At 46.9% G+C, this 17208-nt stretch overlaps 2 protein-coding genes across 2 annotated transcripts; both read left to right on the forward strand.

Moving 5' to 3' along the window:
• Nucleotides 1-3351: 3351 nt before the first annotated feature.
• LOC118479890 lies at nt 3352-4545 on the forward strand. The gene is made up of 2 exons (XM_035974758.1): nt 3352-4015; nt 4086-4545. Exons 1-2 carry the CDS (start codon nt 3403-3405, stop codon nt 4301-4303), a joined length of 831 nt encoding a protein of 276 aa, XP_035830651.1. The 5' UTR covers nt 3352-3402; the 3' UTR covers nt 4304-4545.
• An 8-nt stretch (nt 4546-4553) lies between these two features.
• Nucleotides 4554-6274, forward strand: LOC118479889. The gene is made up of 2 exons (XM_035974757.1): nt 4554-5944; nt 6027-6274. The coding sequence occupies exons 1-2, from the start codon at nt 4733-4735 to the stop codon at nt 6225-6227; spliced, it is 1413 nt and encodes a 470-aa protein (XP_035830650.1). The 5' UTR covers nt 4554-4732; the 3' UTR covers nt 6228-6274.
• The last annotated feature ends 10934 nt before the right edge of the window (nt 6275-17208 follow it).

Below are 17208 nucleotides of genomic sequence, written 5' to 3' on the forward strand. Positions count from 1 at the left end.
ATACATATAATGTAAAGGTGAGTACACAAGTTTGATATAGCATATAAGGTTCGAATAGTTTACGCATAACCAAGCACGTACACAAGGGCAAACGATGCATGTAAATTATCAACATGGGACCATCAATACCAATGACTTCGGGTTGACTGTCCGAGACAGTTCGCGATACATGATTACCACCGTAATCCATGCAAGTAATTGTCCTTAGCAACCCCCGTGTGAACGGGTGCTGAGTCCAAACTATAGTACTATGTTGCTAAAGCAGGTAGATAGCACTCCACGTGTAAACATAATAAACAGCAATCATTTAGACAAGAATACATGCAAGTAGGTTAGCGTTCAAATAGTTTGTGTTGTTCGTGAATTTGATAGATTACGTATGTAACACCCAAAAGTGCTGAAAGCAAAAAGGGATCGAGTATACTCACAGTGGTTGATTGTGGATTGAAGGGAGCACTGAGAATAGGTTAGCCTGAATAGTTCGATAACACAACGATGAGTAACGTGAAAAAAGTAAACAATGTACTTGGATCGAGTAGGCCATTCGATCGGACAGCAGTTCGATCGAGTGGGCTGTTCGATTGGTTTGATAGTCCGTTCGAACATCCATTCGATCGGCTGGCTGGCTCTATCGGCTGGTTCCTTCAAGTGGATTGTTTCTTCCTTTGATGTGAAGGATGTGTTTGTGTATGATGGTTGTACTACCTTTCAGGTTGGCCGATCGAACAGCTGTTCGATCGGTTAGCCCAACCGATCGGCTAGCACTTCATTGTTTTCAAATATGTCACTCGATCGGTTGGTATGTTCGATCGGGTGACATTCCAATGTTTAGAAAAGTCTAAGTGTTTTGAAGTATAGTGTCTCATGATTCGAGCAGTAATGATTACAATCGAGTGGCGTAGTCGATCGAACAGTACCTCGTCAATACTACACTTCATGAGTTTGTGGGACTAAGTGCTAGTCGATCGGTTAGCCTAGCCGATCGGCTGGCATAGTCGTTCGGTTGGGCTGTTCGATCGAACAGCCTAGCCGTTCGGCCAGCTTCTCGATTCGGTTAACCTATCACTTAACACTTGGTTGTTCCCGTTATTTGTTGATGTTTTAGAGATATTTTGACTACGAGTTGAACCACAAAGCTGCAGTCCCTACTTAGTCTACTGACTCGAGCAGGAATCACCCAAACTCGGTTAGAGACGGTTTGGAACCCAAGTTAACGTTTAACCCGGAATCGGTATATCTCTCGGTAGAACCCGAATCTTGAACCATGTGTTTGCTTAGATTGATTTGTAAATCGGTTCAAGTCTCGTTTTCACCTTTTTGAGTGTAAAAGAGTTGAAAGATAGATGAAAACCCATCTTCCAATCCCTTTTCCACCGTGAAATGTTTAGATCTTTGGTAGATTTTAAGTTATTGATGTGGAAATCGGTTAGATCTAGCTTATTCATGGTTGAATGAAGTCAAGAACATGAGGTTCTTGATGAACACCAAGAACACCATGATGACATCACTCAAGAACACCTAGATCTTGGTGATTCCATGGTTGAAATTCAGATTTTGAAAGATAGAAAGATGGAGAATCGATTAATGAACAAAAACGTACAAGGATTAGAGTGAAATACTTACCGGTTTGAGAGAAATCTGAGATTTAGTGAGAAGAAGAGGCTGGTCGGTCAGAGCTTTTCCAAAAGTGGAAAGTTTGACAAAGAGAGCCCTATTTATAGGCTTCCAAAAGAGGAAAGGGTCAGCTGATCGAACAGCATCCTTGATCGAACAGCTGCCCAATCGAACAGCCTGTTCGATCGGCTAGCCTGTTCGATCAGGTTGCCCTGTTCGATTGGCTTGCCTGTTCGATCAGGTCGCCCTGTTCGATTGGCTTGCCTGTTCGATCAGGTTGCCCTGTTCGATCGGCTTGCCTGGTTGTGAGTGTTTCGCGATGATTTTTGATATTTCGAGTTCGATGAACGATGATTTGAGGATGTTAGAATTTTCTAATCAAATTACTTTTAGTCCTAACTACTATATCTAACATACAAGCATCCTTACAACCATCTCGAGTTTGATTTCCATTGAGTTTGATTCACCTTGAGTCTTGATTGATTTGATCGATTCACCACACACTTTAACATAAAAGTAAACATGCACAAGTAACACATAAGGCACACACACACGTATAAAAAATACTAAAATCCCCACACTTGAGTTCGATGGTTGATTGGTTTAGCTTGATTATTGATTGACTAGCTTTATTGCATTGTTACTTCCTATCATTCACAGTCGGTCGTTGATTCACAGTTCGATTATCGGCCGTTTAGTTTGATTATACAACACTTACTCCAAATAATATGAAAATCAAAATGAAACTAAAATGAAATTAATCTTTATTAATCTTTAATTCCAATAACAGTCAACACTTGACTTTGACTTTGACTATTGGAAAACACGGGGTGTTACACCTTCCTTCCTTTTGTTAAAGAAGGTGTTCATGTACCCTCTGCGGTTGTGAACCGGGCAGGAGGGATTTGAAGCTTGAAGAGAATGAAGGCAATGCAGTTCCCCCTTGTCTGAGATGCGGTTCAGTCCAACGGCCAGCGCTGGTTCTGAGCATCTGACACACCTGAACGGGCGCGTGTGTAGGAAGGCCGCATATTCCACGTGTGCTCGTGGGTAGTGCGGATAGGTATTATACCCCCTTATAGTGTAGAGATATGTTTTTACCTATTTTTAGGGGTATGTTAAAAAACGACATGCGGTATGGGTTATGGTGCGGTATACCAGAGAAACCGCATGCCGCTTATAATTGGATAATGTAGTCGCTTTTTGTTGCATACGTGGCTGGACGCACGTGTGAGTTGGTGGAAGTTGGTGAGATCTTCCTGGCATGTGCTGAAATGAAAGGACGTTTGCACTGCCCGAGGCATTAAATGCACTGTAGCGAAGAGTGTAAACGTCTCTTGTGTCAGGCGCGTGGGCGGCCACGCGCGCGTGATAACTGTCAGCGGAAACGGCGCTCGACACGTGGTGTCCTATGATTCGCTCTTTTTGAACGTGATCATTTGTTTTCTCCCTCCGCATTAATTGCGATGGGTATATAAGGGGAAACCGTTCGTGGTTTCCCCTCACTTGTTCGAAAATTCAAAAAATTTGCCGTTTGAGAGAGAAACGGTTATCTGTCTTCTCCGACTATTTTTTCTGAAATTCCGGTGAGGTTGCTGGTGTTTCCGTTCACCATCTTTTCTTTCTTGGATATTTTTGATGGCTGAACCATCGAATCCACACAATGTGGAGGGTGAAAACCCTGAACAGCCGGTAATGGCTGAAGAAGAAGACGAAGATGATGATGTTGACGTTCCCGGTGGTGGGTTACCGGTGTTGAAGTGGACAAAAGGTAGTTTTAAAACCCTGATGGCCACTGTTCAGATGGCCAAAGACTGGAATGCTACTTACCCACAAGTGGGGGACACCGGTGCCGATGCTCCGGCCGGTTATATAACCTTGTGGGCGGATTTTTTCAACCACGGCAACCTTAGGTTGCCGGTGACGGTGTTTGTGGCGGAGGTATTGGAGTATTATCACCTCCATATCTCCCAGCTTAGTCCTTTCGGAATGTTCCGAATTCGGAATTTTGAGTACACATTCCGTGCCCATGGCCTGCCCATTACAGTAGAGAATTTCCGGCGGTTCTACCAGTTGACGGTGAACACCGGTTTTTTCTCGTTTACTCAAAGGCATGGGAGTCTGAAGTTGATGACACCCCCTAAGGGTGTGACAGGCTGGAAGAAGAGGTTCTTCTACGTGAAAGCCTGTGCGGTCTACGCTAGCATGTCTTTCAGGAATGTCGATGTTGGAGTTTCCGATGAAGATATTCCTGTTGCTTCCGCGAAGACCGCGGACTGGTTCTCTAGGCTGCGGCCTATTGAACTCAAGAAGTTGGATAATGACCAACTGTGGATATTGCGGATGATGCTCTCTAGACCGGATAGGAAGGAAAGGCCCGTGTTGCGGGAACAGGGTGGTGGTAAGCTCGTTACCCTTTGTTATCTTCCTTATCTCCTAAGCCTTTGTAATAACTTGCATGCATGTATCAGCGGATGCGGTTGGCTTGTGGAGGATGTTCGAGCCTGATTTCAAGGGCCAGGTTGAACTGATTGCGGTTGAGCTGAAGAAGGGTTTCAACCTTGAAATTCTGAAGAACTTCCGCGTACCGTCGAAAGCGGTGCTGGAAGCCCCGGTTCCGGGAGACGCAAGAGGTACGTCTTACGTGGCATTAGTTTTTTCAGTTTATCTTTTTGACTGGTTCTGTTGATTGTGTGAATCCAGGTGTCCTTGCGGATTTGGGGAAGTTTGAGAAACGCGTCCCCAAAAAGACTGTGGAGAAGAAAACGGTAAAAAAGACCGTGCGGGGTCGTGGCAAGGGGAGTGTTGAAGGCTCAGCTGCCCCTTCTTCCGTTTTCGAAGCCGCAGGTACCTATCAATCTTGTTCTCGGGGATATACCGATTACGTCGTAGTATCTGACACCCTTGAGGGTTTGGGTGTTATAGGTAGTGGTGCGGCCGTGGGTGGAACTGCTGTGGTTCCCCCCGTTGTTGGAGAGAAAAGGGGACCAGAGCAGAAAGCTGCTGGTGGTGGTGAACCGAAGAGGCGGAGACTGCAGACCAGGAGAGTTGCTCCGGTGCAGAAGAAACCTGTAGCTACTGCTGGTAAGTATATCCCTTTCTTTGTGTTGTATGTACAATGGGTGGGAAATACTCATTGAATACTCTTTGTATTGCAGAATCCCGAGATGCGGGGTATTCTTTGTTCGACATCTCTGCGTCTCCTCCGCACACTGCTGCCGCGGGTGCGGGTGTTTTGAAGGAGAAGGTCGCGCCTAAGGAGTCTGCGGCCCCTTTTGCTGGGCCAGTTCGTGATCCCCCTTTGGAGAAGACGGTGGAGGCGACTGCTGACCGGATTTTTGACACTGTGGACTCCTCGGACAATCTGATCTCTCCTGATGAGGGTGACGGATTGAACTTGAGGTTTTCAGATGCCGGTAAGCAGAAGTCTGATGCTGAGGTGCGGCAGCAGGATGCTGAGCCGCAGAAGTCTCCTGCTGGGGAGAAAGGTAGCGGCTCGTCTGCTGGTTATGACGGGCCTCCAATTCAGCCTGGGGAGTCTGAATTGGAGTATTATTACCGCACCTACTGCCCGGGTCGCAGTATGGTGTATCACCGACCCCCCTGGACTGTTATGCAGGGGGATGATATTTCTAACGACCCTGCGGCATGTAGGGAGATTTTGGGTGGTCTGGGGACCCCGTTTGAAGTCGAGCGTGCCAGTGCCGCGCCCCGAGAGCTGCGTATTAACCAACTTTCATCGATGCTGGTGGGGACTTCCATTGTGGCTAATGCCATTTTGGAAGATTATAAGGTGCTGGGCCGCCGCGAGGAGGAGGCCACTCGTATGCGGGCGGAAGCAGAGAAGTTAGTCGAGGCTGCTCGTGTGAGTGCGGAGCAGCTCGAGAAAGACAAGGCTGCTTTTGAAAAGCAGAAACAGACTTCTGAATGGGCTGCCGCTGCCCAGCTGAAACAGGTGCGTACCCTTGCTAAACTTCTTGCTGATGAGCGCAAAAGTTGGAATGAAAAAATGTCCAATGAGCGCAAGAAGTGGAATGCATCATGGGCTAAGCAGAATGACATTCTGTTTCATGCTCGGCAGGAGCTGACAAATGCCAAGGCAGCGAATGCTACCTTGAGCCAAGAGAAGGCTGCGGCTGAGGCCATTTCTGTGAAGGCACTGCAGGCGAAGGCCGACGCCTTGAAGGCCCTTGAAGAGGCCAAAGAAGCCGGGGCTCGTGCCTCAAAGGCCCATGAAGAGGCCGCAGAGAAGGAGAGCCGTGCTTCTAAGGCTCTTGAAGAGGCGAATGCGGAGCGCATTCGTTTAGGCAAAGTTGTTGAAAGCCTGCAGGTACGTTTCTTTAACGTTGTTGCTTTCGTCTTATTGTTTTGAAAATATTCACCGAGTGAACTGTTTGCTGTTCTTGTAACAGGCTGAGGTTCAGGCCCGGGAGGTCGCAGTTACAGACCTTACTGCCCGCGTGTCTGCTGCGGAGAAGCGGGCCGACGCTGCTGCTGAGGCCAAGGATGCCTTGGTGTCCTCTTTTAACCAACTGGAAGCTGACCGTGAGTGGTTGCGGACTCACGGCATCGCGCGTGTAAGTATCCATTGCCTTTACATTGGCTTGGATTAGTATGTTAAGACTTATGATCCTTGTATTGCAGATTGTCGAGGCTATAATGAATGCCCCTGAGACCTCATCTGGTTTGGACCTGGTTAAGGAGCGTGCGCGCGATGCTGGCTTCAAGGCTGGTTATAACCGCTGCATTGGGCATATCAATGTATTATCCGCAGGCGGTTATACTGATCGGGCATCCGGGTTCCGTGATGTGGATACCGAAGGTCGTCTGAAAGCGGCCGTAGCCTCCTTTTATGACACGCCCCTTGCCTGTGTAGGGGAGCTGGACGAGTGTTTGGAGGTTGCGGACTATGTTGACCGCTTGCGGATGCTTTATCCTGATGTGGAAGAGGAAGAACCCGCTAGTGGTGCCGGAGGAGACGCGGGTACCAGCGGTACAAAATAGGGTTTAGGTTGGCGAGTGTGCCTCCTTTTTGTATTCCTCTTGTATAGAATAGGAACTTTATGTAAATTCAGTAAGCATCATGTGGATACTTGAATTTTTTGAATATAAAGTTTCTTTGTTCAGTTTGTACAAGTGTTTTTAATTCTTGCATGTCTGAACGTGTGTATGCGTAATCTTTACCCATTTATGAACGGGGTCAAGTACACTCCATACTTTTGTTGTATGGGTATGCATCAATTCTGTTATGTACCGTGTGAGGGTTTTAGAATTGCTTAAGCTTTGTAAAAGCTTATATTACCGGAACTCTACCCATTTGTGAATGGGGTCGAGTGTACTCCATACCTTTGTCGTATGAGTCCGCGTCAATTCCATTGTTTGCCTTTTTGGGCTCAGGAATTGTGTTAAGTGTTTAACAAAAACTTGTGTATCCGGCCGGATAAAACATGCAAGTCTTTTTGCCTTTTGCTGGCCTATTACAATATTTGTGTGTGGTTACCACTTTGTATGGGTATCGCGAATGAAGATTTTGCCAATCTGTTTTTGGGATACCGCAAAGTGGAACACACATTTGTAATAGTAATAACAAACAATAATGTAAAAAATTGCTTATTTATTTATTTGCAAATGGCCTGCGGCCCGATAGGTTACATAGAGAAATGTAAGAACATGGCTTACATATAACAGCGTCGAAGCTGTTGTGCATTCCATGTGCGTGCGATAGGTTCGCCTTCTAGTGTTTGCAATCTGTACGCGCCTTTCCCTAAGACCTCGTTGATGAGGTAGGGTCCTTCCCACTTGGGGGCAAGTTTGCCTGGGCGCTCGGCATTAGATGCCTCATTGTCGCGTAGGACGTAGTCTCCTGGGTTGAAAGTACAAACGCGGACGCGCGCGTCGTAGTACTTTTCAAGTTTGGATTTATATTTGGCCTCGTTGATGGCAGCGTTTTCACGCCTTTCTTCCAAGAGGTCCAAATCGATCCTGCGTTCCATGTTGTTGTCTAGTTTTTCAATAGCCAACACTCTAGGAGAGGGGAGACCTACTTCTGCGGGGATCACCGCTTCTGAACCGTAGACTAGGCTGAAGGGTGTTTCCCCATTGCTTGTTTTTGGGCTTGTGCGGTGAGCCCATAAGATACTTGGGAGTTCATCGACCCAGCCACGCCTGGCCGTTCCCAACCGTGCCTTGATCCCTTCGACTAGGCTTTTATTGATACTCTCGACTTGGCCGTTCCCTTGCGGGTGTGCGACTGAGGAGAATATGTGCTCAATGTGTAGTTCCTCTAGCCATTTTTGAAATTCGTCGGCAGCGAAGTTGGTGCCGTTATCGGTGACAATGCACATTGGTAATCCGAAACGGCAGATGATGTGTTCCCAAATGAATTTTCTTGTTATCATAGCAGTGGTTGAGGCTAGTGGTTTTGCTTCTACCCATTTGGTGAAGTAGTCAACCGCCACTATGATAAATTTAACCGCACCTGGAGCGTCAGGGAAAGGTCCCACAACGTCAATTGCCCATTTCTGAAAGGGCCATGCGGTTGTAACGGGGACTAAGTTGTTTTTTGGCCGCAAGGTTTTTGGAGCATGACGTTGACAGTCGATGCACTTGCGCAACTCTTTGACGGCGTCCAGGTGCATGCCGGGCCAGTAATACCCGGCATTCATGATTTTGGCCACTACCATGCGTGGTCCAGCGTGTATGCCACATATGCCCTCGTGTATCTCTCGAATGAGGTATGTGGCGTCCTGGGGGTTGACGCATCGTAGTAGTGGCCCGAGGTATGACTTGCGGTATAAGATACCGTCTCCCATCTGATAATGGCACGCTTTGTATTGTAGTTTGCGTGCTTCTGATTTGCTTTCGGGAGTCACACCGGATTGTAGATATGCGATAATAGGTGTCATCCATGATGTTGAACCGTATTGAATGACGTTGACTTGGCGCAGGGGTACCGAAGGATTTTGCAGGATTTCGATGCGTATCTCCTTTGCCAAGTGTTGGAAGCTGGTAGATGCAAGTTTTGATAGTGCATCTGCGGACTTGTTTTCGCTTCGATTAATATGGCGAATATTGAATGAAGCGAATTTGGATTTTAGTTGCAGTACTTGCTCGAGGTAGAGGATCATGATATCCCCCTTTGCGGCATAGTCGCCGCGTACTTGGCCTGCAACTAACAAAGAGTCGACGTGGGCTTCCAGATGTTGCACGCCGATTTTGACTGCTAAACGTAGCCCCGCTAACAGAGCCTCATATTCTGCCTCGTTGTTTGTGCTTTTGAATTCGAGGCGGATTGCATATGTGAGTTCTTGGCCGTCGGGGCTGACGAGTCGCAGACCTGCACCCGCTCCTTCATCGTTGGAGGCACCATCTGTGAAGAGTGCCCATGTTTCTGAAGAGGGTGGCGGTGGTGCAGGAGTTTGTGCTTCTTCGCATTCTTGGATGCGATTCACCGGTACTTCGGCGGCGAAATCAGCTAAGATCTGGCCTTTAATTGCGGGGCGCGGTTTATAATGTATCGTGTGCGCGCCCAGCTCGATGGCCCATTTCGCTAATCGCCCAGAGATGTCGGGTTTGGAGAGGATCGGGCCGATCCTGTAATTGGTTAGCACTGTGATGACGTGGTTTACGAAGTAGCGTCGCAACCGTCTTGAAGCGTGCACTAGTGCTAGCACCAATTTCTCCATTATTGAGTACCTTGTCTCTGGGTCGTTGAGCATCTTGCTGATGTAATAGATGGGTGTTTGAACCCCCTTCCGCTCCACAATCAGTACCGCACCCACCGCGTTGTCCGCGGCGGATAGGTATAGTATGAGTGGCTCATCTTTGCGTGGTGCGGTTAAAGTTGGGAGTTGTATCAAACACTCCTTCATTTCCCGGAAGGCCTGTTCAGCCTCTGCGGTCCACTGGAATTGTTCTTTCTTTGAACAGCTCCGCAGTGTCTTGATGAACGGATAAGACTTAGCTGCGTGGTTGGCTAAGAATCTGTTGAGTACCGCTAGCCTGCCGGCTAGCCGTTGCATATCCTTCATCGATGAAGGCGATGGCATGCGCTCGATCGCCTGGACCTTCTCCGGGTTTACCTTGAATCCATCTTTAGTCACGATGAACCCAAGGAACTTGCCTTCTTCCATTCCAAACGAGCATTTCCCTGGATTGAGCTTTATGTTAACGCTTCGCAGAGTTTGGAATGTTCTTTCGATATCTGTGAGCATGGTATCTTCTTCCATGCTCATGACGACCAGGTCGTCCATGTAGATTTCGACACTTTTGCTTATTTGGCCGCGGAAAGTGTCGTTCATCAACTTTTGGTAGGTTGAGCCCGCGTTGCGCAACCCAAACGGCATTTTTGTATAGCAGTAATTTCCGGTGGGAGTTCGGAATGCCGTTTTGTCTTCATCCTCGATTGCCATTTGTACTTGATGGTATCCTTTGTAGCAATCGAGGAAACACTTCCACCTGAATGGTGCGAGATTATCGACCTTTTCGTCGATTTCTGGAAGCGCGTAACAATCCTTGGGGCAGGCTTTGTTAAGGTCTTTGTAATCGACGCACATGCGCCAGCCCCCGGACGGTTTTTCTACCATGACTGGGTTGGACAACCAAGTCTGGTATTTAACTTCCCGCAGGATGCCTGCGGAGAGCAGTTCTTCGATCTGCTCTTGCATCGCCTGATTTTTAGCTGACCCAAGGTGGCGTTGGCCTTGGATCACTGGCTTGATACCTGGCATGGTATTCAAGTGATGCTGCGCAATATCACGTGGGACCCCGGTCATGTCTGCGGGTGTCCACGCGAAGATGTCTTGGTTCCTGAAGAGGAGCTGCTTCAGTTGCGCTTTGGCGGTCGGGGACAAGGCGTGACCCAATGTGACCTTTTGTTCTGGGTATCTCGCGTTGAGAACCCATTTTTCTGGCTGGTCATTTGGGGTGGGCCTTGCGACCTTGGTCGGACGTACTTCGTCCGACATCATGACGTCCCTGCGGGCATAGATTATCGCGACCCCCGATTCGGTTGGGAAACCAACCGCAGAGTGGGGGACCGACGTAATCATATTGAAATCTCCTTGGGATTCTCTCCCGAGGAGTACGTCATATCTGGAGGTGTGAGGTAAAACCATGAAGTTCACCTCTTCTGTCCTTGTGCGGTTTCCGCTGGAAAGACGCACAGGAAAAGTAATCTGGCCTAGGGGAAAGACAGTTTCCCCTGCGAACCCGGTTAACGGGTAATCTACTGCTTGCAACCGATCTTTGTCCTCCTGGTCGAACTGGTTGAAGCATTGTTCGTAGATTATATCAGATGTACTGCCCGGGTCGATGAATAGACGCTCGGTGCAGTAGTGTGCCAGTTGGCCTGAAATGACGACGGCGCGCCTATCGCGCGGTCCGCCTCGGACTTTTGGAAAGACGACTTGTTCGTCCTTCCAGTCACATTCCGGCCTTCTTGCCGCTTTCCGCGGCCTGCCCTTGCCTCCGTGGATCATGTGGGTGGAAGCCACGTGCATGGTTCGCTTCCCGGAGGAGGTACCTTCGCCGTGAGGGGTAATGCGCTTGGTGGGTTTTTGCCCACCTGGCAAAAGATGTTGCAGTTTCCCCTCCTTTAAGGCGCGCTCAATCTCCAGTCGGAGACTGATGCAGCTGTTGGTGGTGTGGCCCGAGTCCTTGTGGTACTCACAGTAGAGTGTGAGGTCCTGATTTTTCTTGGACTTCATTGGTTGGGCCGGTCGCAAGAACTGTGGGTCCGCAAGGAGGACCTCACTTGGCGACATGGTGATCTCGGTCCAGTTGCGGTCCCGAGATTCTTTCTTGGACGCCCGATTGTCTCGGGCGGGGTTGTAGTTCTTTGGGTCGAACGTGTTGGTTTGCGGGAAGTATGGTTTGGAAATATCGCGATTTCCAACGTCCCGGTTGCGTTTATTGTTACGCTTGGACCCTTGTTGGGATGTTTCGGCTTGGGGTTTTGCCTTTGCCACATGCGGTTCGAGTGACCGCTGTGTCTGGGCGTATTTCTTGACCGCAGTCTTGACATCTTCCCATTTTTTGGGCAAGCCCTCCTTGCCAGAGATGGTCATGATCATCTCTCTGTCTTTGACGGCCCGGATGAAGTGGTTTCGTGCCATCTGGTCTGCCACGTCACCTATCTCCAGGCACTCTTTATTATAACGGACGACGAATGCTTCGAGCGATTCGTCGTTCCTTCGCCAGATGTTCATGACGTCACACGAATCTCGTTCGTGGCGTCGCTGCTGGCAAAAATGTGCGAGGAACTTGGTACGCAAGTCCTCGAATGAATCCAGTGATCCCACTGGCAAAGAATCGAACCATGCCCTGGCCAGGCCCGTAAGGGTCTGGGGGAAAAAATTGCACCAAGTGGGTTCGTCCCACTGGCCGTTGATGCCCGCGCCTATGAAGACGTTCATGTGGTCGTCCGGGTCGGTCGAACCATTGTATTTCCCAACGTTGAATGGGAACTTTGTCGTGGTGACCTGGGCGTTGGCAATCCGCGTGCCGAACTTGGAATTTTCGGCCGCTGCCTTTGGCCTGTATGGTTCGTTCGCAGGGCGCTTTGCCGCCCTAAGGTATGTGTTGCGGGGGTGACTGGGAGGAACATAGTTGCGTCCTCCCGGTCTGCTACTGGTGTCATGCGAATCACCGCGGTAGCTATGGTCGTCAGGGTCGGTATGACCGTACCCTTCGGTGTATGGTTGCGGGCCCAATCGGCTCTGAATGCCGGGGCCGCGTCTGGAGGTTGATCGCCTCCTGTCCTCGCCATGGGGGCCAAGGCGGGTATGTACCGGTCCTCTGGTGTGGGACCCGTATGAGGAATCATCCTCGTTGAGGGTGTGGACCGAACAGTAAGACGATCCCCTTTCTTCACGCCGGCTTCTTGAAGCCGGGCGTGAATGGATCCTGCCGTCGTATTGTAGAATACGCTCAACAGGGGTGTGCGGTGCTGGGGGAAGCCCAGCCCGTATATTCGCTTCAGTACAAGCGCGGTTGTATGCTGCAGTCAGCGTAGCTGCCTGCTGCTCGTACCAGGCATGAATTGTCGTGCCTGGTGGGATCACAGATGGGAACTGTGATAAGTCATGTCCGAACATAAAGGAGGGGCTCCTTTGTGTGGACGTGCCAATGTGTCCGGGTTGGAGGTCGAGGCATTGACCCCTACCGGGTTTGGGATTGGAGGATTTTGGTTATCCGCAGTATTGTTTTGGTGATCAGTCATGATCGTGAGAGAGGAAAAAAGGGATGGATTAGAAAATGCTAAGAGTAGCGGTGGGCGCCAATGATGAAACAATGGTTAACCGGGCAGGGTTAACTCACTGGTCTCGTCAAGAAGGGTTAATCCCTTCCTCTCGAGGATCGCTGGCTGGATCACCGGTGGTTGATCTCCTGCACAAGGAAACAAGCCGTGACTCGTAACAAGGAGGATGGGGTGGGGGGTGCTCCTTGTTACCACTCTCCGGCGTGAGAATCAGTAGTTTGCTTGGGAAGCAAAGTAAGATAGTAGTAGTAGTCAGAGAGTTGTGAGAAGATACCTCAAACCTGGTTTGGGGTTGGTATTTATAGCCGAGGAGTGGAGGAGGATGATGATGGATGGACTGACGACGTGCTGCCCCTTTTCAGGTGTGTCAGGCTCGTCGGTTATGGAGGTTACGCCACGTCAGTCCATTGCTTACGTAGCTCTGACAGGTAACTGTCATTGGTGCCACTTGCACTGTGGTGTCAGTACCACTTGCTTGAGTACATAGGGTGCGGTGCAAGCCGCATCGCTACGTGCGGTAACATCTGAAGTTACCGCGTCTCTTACTTGTGATCAAGGAATACGCGAGATGCGGTGCTAGCCGCATCGTCGTCTTGCCTGCATCCCTTGTCGTGACGAAAATGTCCGTATGGTGCGGTGTCAGCCGTACCACTACGTTCATCTTCTTCTATGCCTAAGGTAAGGCTTTCCTGTATTGATAGAAGTGTTCACTGGACGCGGTGCGATGCCGCGTCGCTGTGAATACTTCCGTTTTCGTACACCAGATGTGATGCTATGTCGCATCACTCTACCGTTCTCCTGTTCCATGTAAGTCCTCCTTTGCTACTAGATAGATTGGATTCAACCCTTGTGTTGATGCGTTACCGCATGGGCACAAGTGGGTTGTTAGCTAGTGGGGGTTTTGATAAGGGTAATGGTCACTCGCGGTCGATGCTGACGCGAGATCTGGGACCATACCCCTTCAACCTGTGCACTAGCTTTTCGTTCCACGTAGAATGTGATGTACTCCAACATCCGTTGACGTAAAATTTAAGTTCCATGTATTCTCGGCACTAGTGTTTCGTTATGCGTAGGCTGCCTGCTCGGGAAATTAAAATATAGTAGACAATATGGATGATAGTGTGTGCCCGAGTTAATATTCGCGGTTCCTACGTGATGACCTTTAATGAACTTCAACATAAGTTTCCGAAGGTCCTAAATGCATGTTTCCTAACTCTCAAAGTTTTGTTTACCGTGCGTATTTGTTTTGTGTATTGTGTATAAAACACAACAATAGCGTATGTTTGAAAACAAGATCTTGATTGTTTGTTTTTCGGCAATGGTTGGAGACCATATTCGAGTCTTAGGCGTTCTGTATGTATTCAAAGTCTCAGTAGTCTAAGTCCCAGAGAAAATTGAGGTTAGAGCCTAGGTATTCCTACAGAAAACCTTATTCACTGTAACCTATAGCTCTGATACCAATCTGTCACACCCCGAAAATATCAGAGCATTGGCGTGACTGGACTGGTATCTTCATTGCACAGCGGAAGCAAATAAGCTAAGTCTTTTAGAAAATGAAGGCCACTAAGTACTCAACTCCACATGGTTCTCCTATTCCAACCGTGCCATAACCTTGAAAAGTAACCTGAGAAAGAAACATGCGAAAAATCAACATAAAGTTGAGCGAGTTCATAGTTTGTTTGTAAAAGATTTGAAATAAATCTTTTTGAATAATCGGTTTGCGAAATATCATTGAGAAAACGAATTTAAAAATCATTTTCTTGTCAAGTTATATGGGAACTTTATATTTGTAACACATTAAGTTCGTAGAACCATGTATTTGTAAACTCTCGTATTTGTAATGTTTGTATAACCGTCAATGCCCACCCTGACTTTGACTCCATGCCCGCATAATCCTATGCCTTAAATTTGTATAAAACATGGTATGTAATTTGTAAAACGCCGGTATGATAGCAAACAAGGAAAAGATCACCAATGGTTTGCAAGGCCACTGATATGTGTGACGGTGTAGGAAGACTCAAACCTAGCAAAGTTGTACCGGGCTTCCGGCTAGAAGACATAGTCACCACTATGGGCCGCCTCGGCCTCATGGGTGTGGGCTCGCTACACCCAAATAGATCTATCACTCATGCCCCTCGGTCCTGATACGAGGATTAATGGTCCCAAGTATCCGCCTACCCTATCACATGATCTATGGTTCTTTCCTAGGCTAATCATACCAATAGTATTGTAAGTATCCCTTTTGTAACATGTATTTTACCCCAGTCTCTCAGACTGAAACCTTCCCAGCCTCTATGACTAAAGTTCCCCAGTCTCTAAGACTGAACCTCCCCAGCCTCTAAGGTTGAACCTCCCCAGCCTCTAAGGCTGAACCTCCCCAGCCTCTAAGGCTGAACCTCCCCAGCCTCTAAGGCTGAACCTCCCTAGCCTCTAAGTCTAAACTTCACCAGTCTCTATATTATCACCAGACGATCCCATCCCTAGTCAGGAAAATCATTCACATTTCGAATATACGCATTTGTTTTGTAAAAACCGGTATATTTAATATGATTCATTCGTAAACCATTTGAGTTCCTTGAAATCCGTTCGTAACATGTCTTAAAAATATGAGTTTTCGTTCATTCAAAAACCTCGTATGTTCCTGCAAAACGTGCTTTGTCTAAAATATGCAGTCTTTGTTCATCGAGAACTTTGTGTGTTTTCTGCAAAACGTGCATGTCTTTCCACCCCGAAAACATTTATAAAAAAAATGTAAAACCGTAAAAAGGTGGGTTATGAACTCACCTCGATACTCGTGCACGGAAAAATAATATATCCGAATCATCGTCTATCTACAAGGTGCATGCTAATAGTAGGACATCCCTAATAAATAGCATATATTAAGTATCTAGTATTAGGGAAGAGTTACACCGTGTGTGGTCGAGCTTTATCGATTGAATACCCGTTGTAACCCCTTGGTAATGTTATTGTCACAAAGAAATGAACAGTTTCCTAGCTATTGTGCATACATATATGAGCCCCATACGCTTGAGAGGTCCCACAAAACTGTAGCTCACGAGCATACAAGTGTGTACACTTACAAGTATACATGAAAATATTTATTGTTGGTCGGAAAGACGAATATACGTATAAAGATATATTTCATTTAGTTGTTTCTCACGAAAATAAAAAAAGTATATATGTGATTTATATATATATATATATATATATATATATATATATATATATATATATATATATATATATGAGTGGGGATCCTACGGAAAGTGTGTTTTTCCTAAAAAGTGTAAAAAGTCATAAAACACAATAATTTCAGACATAAAACACACTTAGAACTCACAAATAATAGAATGAATATTACTAAAACACCATATTCAAACTCTAGTAGTCCATAAAAACTTCAAACACACCATCGTAGAACTATGAATATAAAACACACAATGCTAAACAACATAAAACACAATAATATTTGTCATTCCACAATCAGAGCCTTAACATCTAAAACACAACACAAAACCCACATACATGATGTTTTAGTAATCTTCATCATATTATTTGTGGGTTTTTGGTGTGTTTTATGGTTGATATTATGGTGTTTTATGACTTTTTAGACTTTTTAGGAAATTTGGACTTTCTGGCCAACTCCTATCCTATATATATATATTTACACACACACAAAAATAGTATAGGATTATTATTTAAGTCGCTTAGACTAAAAGTACATGTATGCGTGTCTATGACAGAAAAACATTATTTCGAAGTCAAATTATTTTATAGATAGTGTTGGGATTGAACCCTGCCAAAGGAACAGATAATAAAAGCCAAAACTGGATCAGAGCAGTGGATCCAGAATAAGCAGATGTTTGGTTGCAAGTCTCTCACCTTGAAAGTAGTTTCAACATCTGCTGACCTCCTATCTGCTGATCATACAAACTGCTGACCTACAACTGCTGATCAAGTCAAAGTCTGATTGAAGAACAAAAACTCTGCTGCTCAATCTACTGCCTTGGTTCAAGCACTGCTGATCATGACAAGTACTGCTGGGTTCACAACAGTGGAAGGATGTGACAGTAGTTTATGTTTGCTTTATGAATTAATATGTAATATCAGTAGTTAGCATAGCAATGTTTGTATAGATCAGAGGTTAGAGTTTGTTAGGAGGTTAGAAGTCACTTTCATGGTGACGTCAGCATAGATGCTCAGTGGTTTTCAAGTGCCTATAAATAGAACAGTACTCTGTACTGTTCTGTTTAGCTCATTCACAATCTTCTTTCTGCACGAACAAACACTGAGCTCGGGCTGAGGGGGAGTTTGCATATCATACATGCATTGTA

This window comes from Helianthus annuus, chromosome 6 (assembly GCF_002127325.2).
Source record: "Helianthus annuus cultivar XRQ/B chromosome 6, HanXRQr2.0-SUNRISE, whole genome shotgun sequence".
Taxonomy (NCBI): Eukaryota; Viridiplantae; Streptophyta; class Magnoliopsida; order Asterales; family Asteraceae; genus Helianthus; species Helianthus annuus.